Here is a 20505-nt window from a genome sequence, read left to right on the forward strand (position 1 = left end):
AAAAGTTTTTAAAAACTATTGAACAGTTTCATAGAAAAAGATCACAAGAAAATGTTACCTCAGGTTTATGAGATGGTCCTCATGGTTCCCTCTGTTCAAGTGTAAATCATTAGGGTAGACAAGAAGAAATGCAAACAGGATGATGAGTATTTCCATGGAATTTTTCCCTCTATCAACAAAATCACCATTAAAAAGGTAAGGGTTTTTTTCTGAAGGCACGCCATTCTGCAGAAAGAAACAAAACAATGCTGTTTGCCAGATTAGGCATAACTGAAAATTAATTTCTGAATAGGAATTCTTGGGTCTTTGAGACTGTAAGTTTCGTCATGCTTTTTCTTGGTAGTCATGGGGTAAAGGAAATGAAATTGTAAATGAAATGGATTATATTGCTAGACAATCTGCATAAAAAATTAACTTGAAAAAGTAACACTATTATATTTTCTCTCTTCCATTTAGTACAAAGTTTTCATAGAATTGTTTTTTGCATTGCTGGTAGTCTGCCAAGCACTTGCTAGTGATGCAGTGTGGCCATCTGGTCACATGCTGCTATCTCTAATCTTTGCTTCCACTTGCCAAATCATCATCAGCAATCACTACATTACTCTTCCAATATAATACCATTTCTCCATAAAAGTTATCACTTCAGTGAACTAATGGAAAGGAAATCTATGTATTCTGAATGGGAGGTGAAGAATCCATGAGAAATTTTCTTCAGGTGTGGTCCACACTGAGAGAAAATCTGTGGAGCACTGAGTTTGCATACACAAGAAAAAAGTTCCATGTCCTGCACCTACATTGTTCAGATTCCAATTATTTAGAAGTTAATGAGAAACATAAATCATGAAATTAAATCAGATGAAAGAAAGATAGGCAGACAGACAAGAATCCTTGAAATGTTTTAATCTTTATAACACTGTTCAAATTCTATCATCTTACACTTTGCTAATGGTTCTAAATGTATGATCTGAAAGGTTCTACAGCTCTTGGAGCATGGGCTTTGTGGCTTATAAGAGTTGAAATCCTTGCTTTACAGTTCAGCAGATGTAGGGTAATTCATTATTATGAAAGATGTATATTAGAGAATCTGTTGTATGACTTACCAAGACTGGTTGTCAACATACCAGTGGGTACTGTCAGCTTATAGAAAATGTGACAGCAATGTTTATATCATCATCATTTCTAGGGAGTATACATATTAGAACTATTTATTCCGTTTTTCAATGGCTATTGAGATCACCCTACCACAAGAAGATAACTGCCTGCATATACTGGTATACCTGTGACCACTATCAGTTTATTGGCATACATGTGACCAACACAGCAGCTCCAGTACTGTGAAGTCATCTGAAGTATTCTATTTATAAGACAACATAAATGTGTTCTGAACAGCACTTAGTCACTCTTAGAGGATATTTCTAATGAAGGTATGACATTTCCTAGGAAACTGCTTTCCAATAAATACATTTTAAGAAATTAAATGGGACACAAGGTGCATCTACCTGAGATGCTGAATGAGTAGTAGACTAATCTACTGTACATTAGGATGTCACAGCAAAAGATGCGTTAATGCACTAATGTGCAGCAGAATTAATCTACTGAGCATTAACATTACTTAACAAGTGTGCGCTGGTGCTACTGCACAGTAGCATTTATTGCGCATTAAGTTAGTTCTTGCTATTATAGATACTAAACTTAATGCATAGTAATTACTGCACATTGATGCATATGTAGACACACCCATGATGTAGCTAGCCACTACAACCCTGAGTAACATGCTGATCGAGTGGCACACAGCCTGATCGAAACTTACAGAAGCGATTAGTAAACTTTACTGATTCCAGTGGGTTTAAGATTAGGCACTATGTTATTAGAGTTCTACACAGCCAAGGAGATGAGAACATCTGATTCCTGACTTCGCTTTCTCAGCTTGTGTGATGGCACAGACTGAGAATGCTGCAAAAGCAAAATGCCCACACCCTGCTGTGTTCTCTCTCTGACTGATTCAGGAACTGGATGAATCAAATAGAGTTCAAAGGGATCAACCATGAGAACCTGAAGATCTAGTAAGTGAAAAGGGTTAAAATGTAGAAAAAGAAATCACAGTAGGAATCCCTGAGGAAAGGGGAAAGGGTGTAGAACATCTACAGAAGGGAAAGGCACAAGGCAGCAGTGACAGCACATGAAATTGAATAGTAACTGAAGGTTGTTCTCTGAACACTCCCAATTTTTTCTTGGACAAGCTTGTCACAGTTCTTGTTTGTAAAACCAAGTTTATTTTTTGCAGCAAAACCCCCCACCTGTGATCAGATTCATGTGGCATTTTTAATACTCTCCTGTTTCCTTGCAAAAAATTATTTTGCTTCCACTTCTCCTATTTTAACTAACAAAAAGAGCAAATCAAAATTAAATCTAAAATGCATGAGATGTTGAGTATGAGAACAAAGGTAGCTCCCTAATGATTTGCAAAGCAGTGGTGTGAGACTGTTAGCTGCTGGGCCTCATTACAATATCTTCTGGGTTAGTAGTTAATTAGTTTCCCTTTGTCATCTGTCTTCTTGCCAGTTTCAGGGTATCTCTACATACAGCATTGATTTCACAGACTAATTTGGTAACACACAATTCAAAATTCCAAGACGCTGGTTTGTGATTATAATGGTACAAAAATTAATCTGGTGAATGAAGAAGCATCTACAAATCACTGCTTTGAGGAAGTCTACAGCACCCTTTTTAACAAGCGAAAGCTATAGATATCAAGCAGTGCACAATGTAAATTGCTTCAAGCAACATTACATTCATCATCTGTAGATGGGTAATCCCTATGCTTCTCTTGTTCCACAGTGGTTAGTGGTTTGGCGGTATGCAAATGCATTCTGACAAAAGGCATAAAGATAATAAAGTAGTATTAAGAGCCATTGCTGGAACTGAATCCTGCAAACGGGGTTAGCACTCATCTGGGTACTGTGCTGAGTTCATTAAATTCTTCAGTGGAGCATTTACACTGATACTGTATTGTCCCAAATGAGAAGGACCTAATAGCTCTCATTGCTTATTGGAAAATATTCCTTTTAAGTTCAGGGGTGTGCTGAGGATAGAGGTGCAAAAGGAACCTAGTGGAGCCAATTTGCCCCCTGCTATAAACTGTAGTTCTACTTACTGTTCCAGCTTCTGAGTGGTCTGGAAAGTACAGAATGAAGGATTGAAATGCATACCTATTTGGAGAGAAATGAATTGGCACAGAAACAAGTCACTGTATCCTCATCTGATTTCAAAACAAGTACATGCACCCCTAAGCAGAGACTGGATTGCCAAGCACAGTTTTGATGGTGATTTGCATGTTTTCTGAATTGTGAACAGTTGTGAATTGTGATTTACACAGACTAAGCATCTAGGGCATTCACAAGGGTGAGAGCAATGTCTCATTCTTATCCCGTGGTACCTTTAGGCTAACTATGAACAGTAGCTACAGAACAGCCACACAGCACTTTACTATCCAAGAAAATTGCTGCAAAAAGATATACCTTTGCAACATACAATAACAGCATAGTCTGCTGGGCACACACACATCTCATTCTCGCAAGATCTACAAGACTAAGGGATATTTTATGGTGAATCAGAGAGTCAAGGCAGTGTTGCTAGAAACATTTTAAAAACCAATTACAGCTAAAGGTTGAACTGGCCCCAGCAGGCTTAGGGTAGAAGACTGACAGACAGACCTTCTTGTGTCACCTCCCTGACTCATGCCAATACAACTGCTCTGATCCAGGTTGATTTTAATAAATGGCCAGAAGGGGCCATTTGGAGTAAGAGCCCTGAAGAGCATTATATGTTAGGCAAGAAGACGGAATCCAGGGAATGAAACTACATTTGAAATAGTCTTTGAGAAAAGCCTGTGGAAACAGTTGTTTTAGAACTGGCCTGCAGGAACCCTGAAAGTAGTAAACTATGTGTGTGTGAATGAAACTGTGCTTTGCAATCCAGTCTCTCTGCTTAGGAGCATATGTACTTGCTTTGAAATCAAATGAGGATACAGTGACTTGTTTATGTGCCAATTAATTTCCCTCCAAATAAGTATGCAGCTCAATCCTGCATTTTGTACTTTTCAGGCCACTCAGAAGCGGGGACAGAAAATTTGCCATTTTTACAGTCTCCAAGAAAGATTCTGTTACCAGCATCCTAATAATGGAAGGCTTGGTGTGAAATATTGGCCCCACAGTTTTGTTTGTAGAGTCCAGAATTCACAGTTACTCTGAGAGCTTTCCATTTGTATAATATTATCCTGGTCAAATGACAACATCAATGTCATCTGCGGCATGCTTTTAAAGGCTACGCTAAGTTTAATTTGCAGATGTAAGTATATCCACATTCTAACATTCATTTCCAAAATAGAGAGTTTTTACCCTGCCAGGTGTTGAGTATTGAAATTAATCTAAATAAAGCTTTTCTATCATGTCATTCTAATCTGCAATTTCAAAATGGAAGAGTTGTCTCATTAAACTGACAGCTAAAAGACAGGAAGCCAAGGAGTAGCTAAAAATGGTAACTTAATAACATAGAAAGATGACCCAGGGAACAGGTCAATGGATCTTTTGAATTTTTGTTACTGTTTTTAATTAGGTTTCTGCTTGAACAAAATATTCAAGTTTCCACTCATCAGCTGTCAGCTGCAACATGTAATTGAAGCAGTCAGACACAGAGGAATTACATCATTTCAGCACCTGGTTTAACTCATGCCAGCCTTTGTTCAATGGAGATGAATATGCAATAATCAGTCATCAAAAAAAAAAAAAAATCAGAGGGAATATCTGCTAAATTGAAAGGTGGTGATTCATGCTAAAATGAAAAGAAATTTGGAACTTATTGTAAGAAAAATTATTTGCTTTCAGCTAAGTATATGACTGCTGAGGAGAAAGCCTGGCATTTTCTTTTTTTCTACATTAGTGAAGCAATTATGTTTCAACAGGAAATGCATGAATAGCTGCTGAAAGCTAAATGGAAATGCCCAAGATATTTTCACTAAACAATCACTTTTGAGAACTGGAAAGCTTTTATGCAGACAGAACTGCTCTGTGCTTCCCATAAATAAAAAAAACACCCTTTTCAGATATACAGTAAAAGCTGTGTTATCTAGCTCTTTCCCATCCGGAATGCTCCATTAACCAGCATCTGTCATTTATTTATGGCAGTGGATCGATGCAGCAAAAGCAAAACCGGAAGTCCCACCATGGCACTTCTGGTTTTGTTCATTCCCACTTCTACCTTGAGGACCATGGCCTGCATGGGGCTCCCCTCCCTGTCGCCCAGCACACTGACACCAGGGAGTGAAAGCCCTGGTGCACCGGCAAAGATGCCTCCAACATGCTGGAAATAAGCTCTTAGATAACGAGCATATTTGATTAACCAGCACCCCTTATTCCCCACGGATGCCAGATAACAGCTTTTACTGTACATTGAAAGGTTTAAAAAGCCAAAGAAAACTGTTGTATTCTCCACCATGAGCTGAATCATCCAGGATTATAGAGTTACAGCAGGGATGCATTTGGCTCCTTATTTTTGAAGAACTAAATCTTTCCAAAAGTGTAGGAATGGGATTTTGTAGAAATTACAAGGAGTTAATCTGTCATGTTGATTCCTCTGACCAGTCCGTGCCCTCAGTGCAGCATTCACTTAGGACTGTCAGAGAGCCCAAAACACTCAAATTTCTCTTTTCACAAAGTCAGTGTAGATATTGAGATGGAAAGATGGAAGCTGCCTAAGAACCGATACAAACTATTGTAACGAGTTCTCTTTTTTTCTTTCTCTCTCTCTTTTATTATGTCTATATACTCACGCACACATACGCATGCATACATACACACATGCAAACACATTCCTTGAATATAATATATACTAAACAGCAGCTAGCTGGTGTTCAGCTGTTTTCCTAAAGCCAGCCCTGGAGTAAAGGATGTTTTACTAACTGAGCATTATTTACCTTATAGAATATCAGCAAAAGATCATCCAGTTTTCCATGCAAATCACCTAGAGGGAATAGAGCATTCCAAGTTTTGTAACAAAGTAGGGAACAAGGTGTCCATTACAGATAAATGAGAAAGCTGGAGCTACACTATAAGTAGTTATATTAACACGCTTTGTCATGTTTTCTTTTGCAGAGCTGTCCTTGTTTTTTAAATATGCAGGCCAAGTTTCACACCTAAATCTGTCCATTATGTACTTGATGGAGTACGTAATTGCTTAACTAAAGCCTTAAGCATTGCAAGTGCGGGCTGTTTAATAGTATCAGATCAGAGGCATGCTTGAAAATGGTTGTTCAAATGAAGATCCCAGTGCTCTATGGCAGTGGTCTCCAAAATTTTTTGATCATCCACCCCATCAGTAAAAATTTTTTGAGCACGCATCCCCAGTATATGTATATTTATTTATTTATAAATTATATACATGTACTACTTGCATACCATATGTGACATGACCGTCTGACATAGGGACCTAGTGAGGGCGCCAGTGTCAATCCATATATTAAATATTAGTAAGGCTTAATTTCTTTCTTATTTTTTAGATAAAAAATAAATATAAATAGAAGTTCTAATATTTTCTTCCTGCACCCCAGTGGATCATCTTGCACACCCCCCGGGGTGTGCATACCCCGCTTTGGAGACCACTGCTCTATGGTAAAATATATTGTGAATCTTACTTTCCGTAAATGTGCTATCCTAAGAGTGATAGCAAGTGAGAGACTCCCTACAAATACGAACACCAAATAGATAGGAGCCTAGAAAGAAATGTTTAGCCTGTCCATGGACATAGCTCATATGTGCTAAGGCACTTAAGCAGATGACCATGCTTAACAGGGCAACTAGATTAATTTATATGCCCAGGCCAAATGACAGAATTTTTAAGAAGTCATTAATCATTCCTTTTTTTTTTTAAATCCATCATCTAGCATCTGTTAGACTACTGGAACAGATTATCTACAGAATATAATGCAGGGCCATAATTCACATTACCATGAGCAGGGTGGGGAAGAGAAAGCATAAGGAACCTTAAGCCTTTGTACCTCTACACAAGGGCAGAAGTTAAGCATCACCAGAAAGGTTTTTAATGGAATTAACTACTATTCAGCAGACCAAACTTGCTGCTATGCAAAGGGATTCTGTTGTATAGATCCCCTCTGCACAGAAGTGGAAGTGCATCTCACCCACTGTAATGCGGGGGAGAGGGTGCGGAATCAGGCTTTTTACCTGTCCAAATAAAATTCAGAATTTACCCAGAATATGCCAGTGATCTCACACTTTTGCTACTTATGTTAAAAACAGGAGCAAGATGGCATTTTTATCCTGCTCATAGATGATACATGCAGCTCTGTGAATGCCTGATTGAAAGTCTGTTAGAAGAGTCCCCTAGACTTCAATGGTCTTTGGACCCAGACTATCAAGGGAAACATGCCAGATAAATATTTAAGCCTCAGAAGCAGTTTGGTATTAAAAGAGAATCTTGAAAAGAGTGAAAGATTATTTTAAAGTAATCCATATTTTGGATTCAACATCAGTAAGAATATGGCTTTCATCTGCTACAAAACATCTTTTTGGTTACAAAGGCTATTATTTGTTTGAATGGCAGGATGGGAAGTTTTTTAGATGCTCCTTAAATAGTGCTAATGAGGATACAATTAGGAGGAGATATCTATATTTATTAGCAAAAGGTGCTTACCAGTGAGCACGTGTTTCTTTGGTTTATGTTTTTGTTGTTGTTTTTAAAGTCCAGTGATATTTTGTATGAACAGCCATTTACTAAAAATCCACTCTTATTTGCAATTGCATTAGGTGCTTAAGCAACTCTAATGAAAATGCTGGTATCTATCTGCACCTGTCATCATACATTATGCATGCCTCAGAACGTTAACTCTAGTTGTCAGAATTTAATGTTGCTATTACTATTCTGTTTCACAGCTAGATGTTCTTACAATAAACCATTATGTATCATCCTTTTATCACTAATAGATGACAGCATAGTAAAATGAATGGAGGACAAAGAGTTAATTCTGAAACTTTTACCCACATCTTACATTACTGTGAAGACAAATATATTTGTTGTCTAAAGAATAATTAATTCCTATTCATCCTTTTAGTAGACAAAGACTTACAAAAGTTATTATGCATATTAGGTGTGCAATACAACCTATTCCAGGGACAAACATGCTGTTAATCAGAAGTTTCATTCTGGTGTCCATAGAAATAGTGGTAGTTGAAAGATTTGGTGCTGCTGAGCATAAAGATGGCAGAATTTCATCTTAAATGTGGTTAATTTCAGCATGTTGACTATTGGCTCCAGTATATGTCCATCAGCAACAAAACCTTTAATTTTACAACTGGAAAAGCAGAGGCAAAATTTCAGGACACTGCTACCCTTCAGCTCTGTTAGAAAATGTAACAATAACTGGGACCACTACTGATTTACTGGACATCAGGCTGCATTCTCCCCACCTCCCAACGCATAAGCCGAGAAGGAACACGACACTCTTTACTCAGGGAAACTGTCACTGAGAGCACTGCAAAGCAAGATCTGATGGAACACCCTTTTCTCAAGGACACAATAGGACAGTGTTTCCCAACCAGTGTGCCACAGCACAAAAGTGTGCTGTCAAAAATGAACAGGTGTGCAGGAGAATGTTGCTATGGCTTTGGAGACCACTGCTCTATGCTGCGGAAAAAAATTATTAATGTAAGTCTGCTGTGGGCTGGAAAAGGTTGGGAAACACTGCAACAGGCTGATGATGACACTGGTAGAAAACTTACTGCATTAGCAGCATAATTTTTACATAGGGCAGTACCGGGGAGGCGCTTTAAGCTGCATTGCAATGGCCTTGGCTTAAACACTGACTCACCCAATAATACCAGGACAAAAATGCAAAAGAAGATTTTTGATTTTCTTTAAATGTACCACTGGGCGACTCAACACCATTTGCTTCCTTGGTTTGGGTAGATCATCACTCTTTTAAAATTATCTAGAGCAGTGGTGCTCAATCTCCAGCCTGCAGGGTCACGTCATTAGCCTGCAGGGCTTCCCACGGGTCTGGTATTTGGCAACGGGGGAGCAGTAACAGCATTTACTGCCACCACTTTCAGAGCCACAGCACTTAATTTTGCCATCATTCTGGACCTGTGGGGCACCCAGTGGGCTGAATGACACTGGCTGGTGTGAGGGGTTGTGCTGGGGCTTGGCCAGTACACAGTATCACACTGCGACAGGATCTGACTCACGGGGCCTGGCTGGCACACAGGGTTGAACCTATAAATTAACCCTGTGCATAGGAATTCACATTACCATGAGCAGGGTGGGGAAGAGAAAGCATAAGGAACCTTAAGCCTTTGTACCTCTACACAAGGGCAGAAGTTAAGCATCACCAGAAAGGTTTTTAATGGAATTAACTACTATTCAGCAGACCAAACTTGCTGCTATGCAAAGGGATTCTGTTGTATAGATCCCCTCTGCACAGAAGTGGAAGTGCATCTCACCCACTGTAATGCGGGGGAGAGGGTGCGGAATCAGGCTTTTTACCTGTCCAAATAAAATTCAGAATTTACCCAGAATATGCCAGTGATCTCACACTTTTGCTACTTATGTTAAAAACAGGAGCAAGATGGCATTTTTATCCTGCTCATAGATGATACATGCAGCTCTGTGAATGCCTGATTGAAAGTCTGTTAGAAGAGTCCCCTAGACTTTAATGGTCTTTGGACCCAGACTATCAAGGGAAACATGCCAGATAAATATTTAAGCCTCAGAAGCAGTTTGGTATTAAAAGAGAATCTTGAAAAGAGTGAAAGATTATTTTAAAGTAATCCATATTTTGGATTCAACATCAGTAAGAATATGGCTTTCATCTGCTACAAAACATCTTTTTGGTGCCAAGTGGCATGGCTCTGAAAGTGCCATGCCACTTGTCTGGCCAGCAGGGCCAGAAGGTTGAGCCCCATTGATCTAGAACATTCCAGGCATCACTGCTGCTGTAAATATCTGTATCCTCCTCTGAATACAAAGCAATGCACAGTATCATGTTGTGGCCAAAACTAGCTCTCTTCATGGGTGCCTTACCACAGATGGTTATCTCTTTGGAATAGGAAGTTGACAGATGGGTGATGTTTGGCATTTGTCGAAGAACTCTCCTTGTTTCATGTAGGAGCTGTAGCACATAGCGAGCATGCAGTTGCTGCAAAGGAACACAACAAAATAAGGCAGGCTTATGAAAGACAGAAACAGACCTTTCATGAAGTAGCCTCATCCAGCATTTCTCAACCTGTGGGTCGCAACCCAAAAGTGGGTCCCAAGAATATATGAAAGGGTTACGAACAAACTTTAAAAATAGATTCTCTGTTAAAAGAGAAAAACATAGGAAACTGTAGGTTTTCCTTTGCAGGTTGCCAGAGTTCCAACCTGTGAGGGGCTGCTTGGAGCCCCCCATACTGCCCACACTCACCCCCTGCTGCACACACTGAGGGATTGAGTCCTGGGAGTGGGAAGCAGCAGCATGGGAGTGAGGGGCACTAGGTCAGGACTGGCCATTAATTTTTACAAATGGGTCCTGGTACAAAGTAGGTTGAGAACTACTGGCCTAGTTTATCCCAAACTACCATGAATTTCCTATTAGTACTTGTCACCTACAGATTGTTTGCATTGAGTTCACATGTTCTTAACACACATTCTAATGCCAAGAATCAGGAGCTCCCATGCTCTAACTTCTAGTAGACCTAGAGAACTGCTGCACAGCTTTACATATATGAAGGGAAGGCTTCACTTGTATACTTCAGGGCCTTGCCACACATTCAAACTAAAGCTGGACAGAAACCAGCTATAAAGTTGTTACACATTTTCAAGTGCTAACTTTGGAGCTGGTTGGCTTTTTTTATAGCTGGATGGAAATGTTTATGGTGCAAGCATTACTTTGTATGTGTGGCCAGTCTAAATTTATAGCATAATTAGCCAGTAGATTGCATGGTAATTACCTTGCACATGTGGCCAGTCTTAATTCATTATGCAGTTAACCAGCCGTGAATGTTTCAGAGCACTTCCAGGGGGCCAATCATGCAACAAATGTAGCTTCTGTCTGCACCCTTAGAGATTGGCAGGAACCAGTGCTTCAGGGGCAGCACAGGTCCCTGCAGCTGTAGCAAGCAGAGCTGCAACTCCCAATCCCAGCTGGGGTGCAACACTGCCCCCTATCACCGAGAACCAAGTCCAGTACCATCAGCCTGTTACTGAACCTACAGCAGCTGCTCTCCCTCTCTCCCACCTTGGAGGCAGGGGGGAAGGAGAAAGGAGTACTATGGGATGTTGGAGGTCTCAAGCAGGTCCAAAGAGGTGATCCTCCCCCTCTATGCGGCACTGGTCAGGCCGCAGCTGGAGTACTGCATCCAGTTCTGGGTGCTGCACTTCAAGAGGGATGTGGACAACACGGAGAGGGTCCAGAGGAGGGCCACTCGCACGATCAGGGGGCAGCAGGGCAGGCCCTACAAGGAGAGGCTATGGGACCTGAACCTGTTCAGCCTCCACAAGAGAAGGCTGAGGGGGGAATCTAGTGGCCTGTTATAAACTAGTCAGGGGGGATCAGCAGGCATTGAGGGAGTCACTGTTCCCCTGAGCACTGCCAGGAGTGACCAGGAATAACGGTCACAAGCTGGCAGAGGGTAGATTTAGGCTTGATATCAGGAGGCACTGCTTCGCGGTCAGGGCGGCTAGGATCTGGAGCCGGCTTCCAGGAGAGGTGGTGCGGGCTCCTGCCCTGGGGGTTTTTAAGAGGAGGTTAGATGAACACCTTGCTGGGGTCGTTTGACCCCAGTACTCTCTCCTGCCATGGCAGGGGGTTGGACTAGATGATCTACTCAGGTCCCTTCCGACCCTAGAAACTATGAAACTATGAAAGAACCTTGTAGCATGATATGCAACTGTTCATACTTTACATGGGGTGCTAAAAAAATGTAGCACTATAAAGGAGTTCCTGTTTCAAACAAGAAACCTTCTCTGTCAGATCTGCTGTTTGTCTTGAAGATATTTAATCTCTTTGCTTCCCTCTACTGCAAAAGCTGTTTTGTGCTGGGAGTCCTTCTGCTCTGTTAATGGTATATATGATTAGCCTGGCAGACAGTGATTTTAGAGCTTTTAAAATATTCATCTGAATACATTTTTCAGCTCAAGTTCTACTCAAACGGTCAGACCTATTTAGAAAGGTTGACTTGGGGGACTGCCTTTTAAAAGAAAAGTCTCAAAGGCAAACTACTGCCCCTCTACATCTTTTAAAAAGGTTCCTGATCAAAAAATAAACCCTAATTTTTACTTGGAGGTGAGATAGCTGACCCTGAAGGGTGAATTTTATCATTTATTCTTCTGTTTAGCACACTCTGTCTGCTAGTTCTCTCCCCCAGAGAAAATACTGGAAGTACCATTCTTTAGTAAATTTAAAACTCTGCTGGACTTTTAGTAGTTAGCGCTTAGAGTACTAGTAGTTAGCGCTTAGACTTGCCGTTTAAATGGTCACATGGATCACCCTCCCAACACTTTGTACTATAAGCATTAATGCCATTTTACGGATGAGCACACTAAGGAAAAGGGTCGTAAGAAGATATGCAAAGAGGTGGAAGCAGAGTCAGCTTAAGCTTTCCTGCCCACTATGGCTGAGACTTGAACCATCTCAAAAGACCAATAAATGAACAGGCAATGGAATCTTTCTCGCACTTTTTTTATATTAATTTTTTTTTTAATGTCTACTTTAGAGAGAAATAATGTTCTTGCCCCTTCTTAACTCCCTCACCCACAAAGTAACACCTACTCTTGATTGGTGAGAGAGTTGAGGGACAGTTTCTTGCCTCAGCAACTGAAGATAAAATACTTCTACTCACCTGATCATTATCTTCTGAAGCACTGTATACTTAATTTTGTGTTAAAATCAATAGCAGGTCTTTAGCTGTTCTCTACCCACAACAGGTCACTGTCTCCTTCTAAAGAACCTAGACTAAATTTTAAGAAATACTTCTCCATAAAAGCATATTTCTCCATAAAACGTCTGATATTAAACTTTATCATAGGCCTGACAATTCCATTTAAAAAATAAATCAGCCTCATCTCTACTTCCAACTTGCCTGATGGTACTTGAAAGCATGAAGTAGAGCAGCAGTATCCTCAGCAGTGAGTGGAAAGGACAGCCGAGGTCCACGATAGGAGTGTGGAACCTCTATCATCTTCTCATATTCTAGTAACACAAGGTCTGAACTGGTGGTATTAAAATCACTGATGCCATCAAAAAAGTGAGAAACTGAATCTATAACAAGAGAAGTGAAGAAAAGAAAACAGTTTGTTATTCTGGAAGGCAACACAAGCCTTTCTGCCATTAATGTATAAATAATACTGTGGGGCAGAGCTGTACTGCTACCCAGCATGTCCACAAGTAACAGATAGTGAAATGACCTTCAAGTTAGCTGTGAAATAAGCAGGGGTAACGCTGATAAATAAGCAGTCATGGTCCAAGCAGCAGCAGCATCACCAGGATGTAGTAAGGGCAGCAGATGGCAATGGTTTCCCTCCCTAAAAGCCACGTATAGCCTTTGACAGTGCTGTAACATGGCAAGTATAGGTTGCCACTATAAGTCTGCCCAGCCCCCAGCCATAGGTCTATAAGTTCTCAATGGTGGAGCAGGCAGAAGCAGGTAAAATCTCAATGGCTGTGAAAGTGAAGGAAGGCTGCAGCAGAACAAGATCCCCAATTGTCTTGATCTCTTTTCCATTGGATCAAGGTCCTGTTCTGTTAAGAGTCATCTGGAAGCCTATGTGCAGCAGCATCTCCACAATAAAAGAAGTCATGCATAGGCATCTTCCATGAAAACAGCTTTTCCAGCACATTCCTTAAGCCCTTTGGTGACCAGCTAATGGTGATGGGAGCAGGATTGTGAGATCTGGAAGCTCTTGGTCATGAACTGGCATGAAGGTGGCAGCTACAAGATCATCTAGCACTTGGACAAAATAGGAGTGTGATCTGGCAGCTGAAACTGTGACTGTGCAGCCCTCTTCACGATCTGCCCTGCTCACCCTACATGGGGAGGGGGCTAGAAGAGATGCCCTAAACATATCCTGTCTACATTTCTTCCTGGTTGGACAACAACATCCAGTGGGACCACCTTTACTGCAGTTGAAAATACCAGTGAAAACACCCCATTGTTTTCAGGTCCTGGAACATCAGGACTCTCACAGACAACCCTAATAGTGAATGCCCAGAGCACTGCACTGTAATTGTGGCCCAAGAACTCAGGTGACACAATATTATTGTAGCTGCACTAAGTGAGACCTGACAAGTGGGAGATGGGAAGCTCAAAGAACATGGAGATGGGTATACCTTCTTTTGGAAAGCTAAAGAGGAAGGAGAACACCAACTTCGTGGAATTGGTTTTGCCATTAAAAATGAACTCATAAACCTACTCAGTGAGTTCCCTATTGGAATTAATGAGCACCTCATTAATCCATCTTAAACTGGCAGGGAGCCAATATGCAGTCATCAGTGCATACGCCTCAACTTTTGATGCTGCCAATGAAACTAAGAAGGAATTCTATGCCAACCTTGACCAAGTCCTTTCTAATATTCCAGAGGGAGACAGACTTATTTTTCTTGGTTAATTTAATGCCAGAGTCAGAAGGGACTCTAACCTCTGGAATGGAACCACTGGCAAGGAAAGGTTAACTCCAGTGGCATCCTCCTCTTGGCCAAATGTGCAGAACATGGACCCACCATCACCAATTCCCAGTTCCACCAGAAAAAACAGGCATAAGACATGATGGCAATGGCCACAGTCTAAGCACTGGCACCTGACTGTCTATGTCATCGGCTGTGCCTGGGATTGCAAAGCTGTCTGCATCACTCAAGCTATGCTAGGAGCTGATGATTGCTGGACCAATTGCTGACTCATCCACTTGGTTATGTCATTCAAACTGGCTCCCAAACAATGGCTGCAGTAGAAGCAATGGTGATGGAAAATCAATGTTAAAGGACTCAAGGACTCAAGCAAGCAAGACCTCTTCCACCAGTGCCTAAATGAAAAACTGGTGAATTCCAATCAACAATAGGAGAATGTCAGCAGCATGTTGGGTACCCTCCAGGCCACCATCATCAATGTCTGTGAAGAGACACTTGGATTATCTACCAGGAAACATCAAAACTGGTTTTATGAGAATGACTGAGAGATCCTAGAGTTGATCAATCAAAAGAGCAAGGCCTTTTGTGTTTATCAAAACAACATCAACTCCATGCAAAAAAACCTGAATCTCCAACAAGCCAAGGCACAGGCCCAAAGGAGGACCCATGATTTGAAGAGCAAATGGTGGGAAGACAAGGCCAAGGAGATTCAACATGTTGCTGACATCCACAATATGAATGGTTTCTTCAGTGCCACCAAAGCCATCTATGGTCCAAACACTCAGGGACCAACCCCCTTGAGTCCTAAGGATGGAGGAGATCTGATCAAGGAAAGAGAACCATCAATGCCCATTGGAAAGAGCATTTTGAAGACCTTCTTAATTGAGACTCTGCTGTTGACAAGAGTGTTCTCAACTCCATCCCACAACACCCAGTCAGAGATGATCTTGGAATCTCTCCAACCCTTGACGAGGTGAGGGAAGCCACCAAACAGATAAAGAACAACAAGGCATCTAGAGAAGATGGAATCCCCACTGAAATCTTCAAACAGGGGGGAGAGGAGCTCACATCGCAGTTTCATCTTCTCATCTTAAGGATGTGGAATGATGAGGAAATCCCAGATCATCTCAGGGATGCAACTATTGTGACAATCTTCACGAAAGGAGACAAGTCCAACTGTGGAAACTACAGAAGGATTGCCATGCTGTCCCCCACAGGAAAGTTCATTGTGAGAACCCTCTTGAACTGTCTCTTTCCAGTTGCTGCAAAGCTCTTCCCAAAATTCCATTGTGGGTTTAGGGCTTCAAGAGGTACAACTGACATGATCTTCACAGCTTGCTAGCTGCAGGAGAAATGCTGGGAACAACATAAGCCTCTTTACATGGCCTTCACTGACCTCACAAAAGCTTTCAACTCTGTCAGTTGAGAAGTGTTGTGGAGGATCCTTCTGAAGTATGGATGCCCACCAAAATTTGTCATCACTCTCTGTATATCAGCAGTGGTTCTCAGTAATGAATCTATCTATCTATCACAGATCTCTTTGAGGTTAGGAGGTAAGCAAGGCTGCATCATGACTCAAATACTCTTCTCGCTATTCTTTCCTGTGACGTTACAGTTGACCACTAATTAGCTTCCAGAGTTAAAATACCAAATGGATGGTAAGCTGTTTAACCTCAGCCAACTCTGAGTCAAAATCAAGACCACCCTGACCTCAATCATTGAGCTTCACTATGCTGCTGATGCTGTCGTGTGTGCTCACTTGGAAGCAGACCTTCAGGCAATCATCAACATCTTTACTGAATCATACAAGAAAATGGGACTGATGCTTAACATTCAAAAGACTATGGTTCTTCACCAACAAGCTCCTGTCCCCAGCTCCAGTAATCCATATCCACAGTAAGACTTTGGAGAATGTTGAATTTTTCCCAGACCTTGGAAGCCATCTCTCACAAAAGGCTGATATCAACGAAGAAATCCAACTACTCCTGAAATGTGCAAGTGCAGCCTTTGGATACCTGAAAAAACAGGTGTTTGAAGATCACAACATCAGATCCAAAACTAAGGTCACGGTGTATTAAGCAGCTGTGATCTCCATCTTGCTGTATAGAACTTAGGCATGGACAACATACAGGAGACACCTGAAGTTGTTGACAACATACCATTAATGCTGCTTGCAGAAGATCCTCTGAATCAAGTGGAAAGACAGACACACCAACATTAACATGTCATCCAAATGTCTAACTCCAGATTAGTGAAGCAAGTTTTATTTTCCCAGCTCAGCCAAGAAGTACACTCAAGAGGAAGGCAGAGAAAATGCTTCAGGGATATCCTCAAGGCCAAATTAAAAAATGAAACATTGATGTCAACTCATGGGAGACTATCATTCAGGACCTCCCCCTATGGAGGAAGAGTCTGCTTCAAGGATCTCAGTGCTTTGAAACCTCATGACAATAAGAGGAGATGGAAAAGCAGGAGTGGCAGAAACAGCATGTCACAGAACAAGTCAAGTATCAAGCACTACCCACTCCGCATGAAAACACACGTCCATTCTGCAGTAGAGCCTGCTTATCCCAGATAGGCCTCATCAGTCATTTTTGTACACATAGATAAGACAGTTATTGAAGACAATCATCTTTCACGGTGAGGAATTGCCAAAGAATGAGATAAATAATAAGCTGCACTTATGATATGGTGATGCACTAGTTCCTGTTTTTATTTAGTGAATTGATACTAACTTCCCAATAATTATTTCTCATATAAAATAGTATCTCATCAGGTTCTAGATCTAGAGCAATGCCACCTGTCTCCAAACCATATTCTTCTCCCTTTGCCTCACAGAACTGTAAATTTTGATATTTGCTGTTCATCATTAGGAATTCCTCCCCCTCTTTACAACAGTGAAAATCGAAATGCTTAATTGTTTTTTAAAACCTGTTTTGCTGTAGATCTTTTTATCTCCATGATCAATACCAAAAGTTCCTTCAAAACAAAACAAAACAAAACAAAACAAAAAGCCTTCAATTAAACTAAAGGTACTTTCATAGTTGTGTTCCAACAATGAAACATCAGGCATGCTAATTTCTGCTAGCACTCAGAGACAATGTCATGACTTCGCCACCTGCCATAAAATTACTGTATAGGCAAATATAAGCAACAGGAGAGCATTTTTTGTTCTAGTCTTCCTTGAGCATGGAGAAAATGGAAATATTACAAATTGTTTCAACACAGGGCTATGTTCTTTTAATGCAAACTAACCTGTATTTTGAGCATGTGGTAGACTGAAGTGTTTGCTTTCTGCATATCGTTTGTATACAACATTCATTATTATAAAATAGAGAACTAGTTAGTAGCAGTATGCTAATTAAAGCATTCTAGTGGTTGCTAGGGAGGAGTCAGTGTTGCTTTTGTAAGATTACTTTGTAAACAGATTTAGTTGGCTGCAGTTGATCTTAATTTCTTGCATTGGATTTTATTTGACTCTTAATAGAAAGGATTTATTACTTATTGTCATAGCTACAAAACTGGCTGTAATGAAGCTTTCAGCAGCTGAATCCCTCATTACATTTACATTCATATTTTATAACTATATTTGGGCTTTTGGAGCAGCATGCCAGATAATTGATATAGGCCTAGTGGAGCTGTTTTAGAGGAACAGCTAGAGGAAATTCAAAATAAAAAGTTGAGTGAGCAAACAAAAAGGAAGCTGTTTCCTGTTTCAACTCTTAGTGCATGTCAGTCTAACTGGATTAAACCGTCAACAAGGACTTGATCTCATAAGATGTTCTGCACTTTTCAGTTTCCACTGACTGCAATGTAAGTAGATGCTCAGCACTTCTGAAGGCTGCCAGTGTGTTACAAGTAGACCCAAATTGCTAGGTCCAGGACAACAAGAATGGAGAGTTTGTAGCTCTGGGTCTCTAGAACCCCTTCCCAGGGCTCCTTCCTCAGCACCCAGTTAATTCCTCTGAGCCCTTCCTTACAAGAGGCCGGGGAACTATGCTCCCCTCATCTGATCTCACCTCTTTTAAGAATCCAAGGCTCTTGGAGCCCGCTAATTAAAACACTCCCTGCCCCCCACCTCTGGAGCAGGTATAAAAACACCTCCAGAGTCCCAGGAGAACAGCAACTGAAGTAACACTTTGTACTGCAATCAACTTGGAGGCTTCAGAAACTGCATAATGTTTTGAAAATGATTTATTGATTCTTAAGTACGGAACTATTTTCCTGCAATGCAAAGCAGGAAGATCCACCCTCCTTTATAATTTATTTTTCCATAGTCTGAGATTTACATGTGAAGTCTCTGTGAAGAGATGCCCACATCCTTCCTCCTCTTTGCTATGACCATGCAAAACTGAGGGAATGTCCTAAACAGTTTTATCCTTTTTAAGAAGGCCAGGGTACATCTCACATGGAGGATGTGGAAAGATGTCTTTATCCTGGACATGTGAGATTTGGGGAAAACAATCAGGTGATGGATTTGTTTATTTAGGTAGAACTCTATGACCACCTTCATGTGTCCTTAAGAATACCCCACCCACATGGAAAACCATATAGGGAAGATCTGGAAAACAGGAAGATCATCTCTAATGACAAACACAGCTGGAAACATAGTGCCATTGGCTTGAACAGTAGTTTTGAGAGAGCTTCAAGAATTAGACTGACATCAGATCTTGCCTTGGTGGGAATACCTTGGTCAGACCTATCAAGAATTTTAGCACCATGGATGGTGATACAAGACAGCTGCCAGGTGCTACTTGACTGGGCACAGGGACAATTTGCTCTGATTCAACTTCAGAAAACAGTTAAAAATTACAGGCACTGATGTCTACGGAACTACCCAAGTCGAGGCAGCAGCCAGCCAATTTCACGGCTAGATCATGGGGCCAGCTTTGACTGGCTGAGGGGCTCTAGTGGCCCCACTCCTCACCACTGATTGGTGGCAAGGAATATCTATTATATGGCCCTGCCTCCCATTGCTGATTTGCTGTGAAGGCTATCTGTCATGTGGCCTTGCACCTCACCACCAATTGGTGGAAAGGGCAGGGCAAAACGGCTGGCAGCCCTTGCAGCTAATCAGCAGTGAGGGCCAGGGTCCCTGACGGTATACAAGAGGTGTATCTGCATTTTGTCTCTATCCCTGTGGTTCAGATAGTGAAAAATTTGAAAATAGAACATTTTCCTAGGATGTGAGACTCTCCCAGGCAAGAGATAATACTTGAATCCAGGTGATCCTGAGAACATCAGACTGTTTTCAGAGAATATTTCCTTCTTTCTGTTTTTCTTTTTTAAACAAACAAACAAAAACCCAAATTCCCTAATGGTTCACCCATGGGCCACAAGAAATCAAACCTAACTTCCATAAATAACCAGGAGTACTAACTGAAGTTTAAGGGGTTCAGCATCTGCTGATGTTGTCAGTAAGCTGCCAGGAAGAAGTTCCATCTCAAACTGAAAAAACCTTAGAGGAATTGAGATCTGAAAGGCACCCAACCTATAATATACCCTAGGGTGCATCCAGACAAGTATGTATATGCATTTCCCTGGGGATAAATACCAGTGAAACACAGTTATGCTGCTGCTACTTGTCCCCGGGGAACACTCACGCATGCATGCTCTGGCACACAGCAAGTTCCCTTGGTTGGGATAGAGAATGCTGGGACCAGCACCTGGGCTAGCTCCAGCAGCCTTACCTATGGTTCTGGGGGCCTTCTGGAGCTCCAGCAGTGGCAACCCAGTGCATGAGGCTTGGCCGGCAGCCAGAGTATGGCTCCAGCTGCCCAGGCTCCAGTTTTGGGCAGCACACGCTGCTGCCACGTGTGCAATGCTGCTTTTTTCAG

General features: G+C 41.4%; 1 protein-coding gene across 1 annotated transcript in view; it reads right to left on the reverse strand.

Moving 5' to 3' along the window:
* PPEF1 (protein phosphatase with EF-hand domain 1) overlaps window positions 1–20505 on the reverse strand; it is a 69148-nt gene that overhangs the window by 17747 nt on the left and 30896 nt on the right. Inside the window, exons 5-8 of the mRNA XM_090031649.1 lie at window positions 13128–13306; window positions 10090–10204; window positions 5972–6018; window positions 59–225 (exon numbers count right to left, since the gene is read on the reverse strand). Coding sequence (XP_089887775.1) covers window positions 59–225; window positions 5972–6018; window positions 10090–10204; window positions 13128–13306 — 508 coding nt within the window. The remainder of the gene's footprint in view (window positions 1–58; window positions 226–5971; window positions 6019–10089; window positions 10205–13127; window positions 13307–20505) is intronic.

This window comes from Crocodylus siamensis, chromosome 1 (assembly GCF_052110815.1).
Source record: "Crocodylus siamensis isolate JL-2025a chromosome 1, ASM5211081v1, whole genome shotgun sequence".
Classification (NCBI taxonomy): domain Eukaryota; kingdom Metazoa; phylum Chordata; order Crocodylia; family Crocodylidae; genus Crocodylus; species Crocodylus siamensis.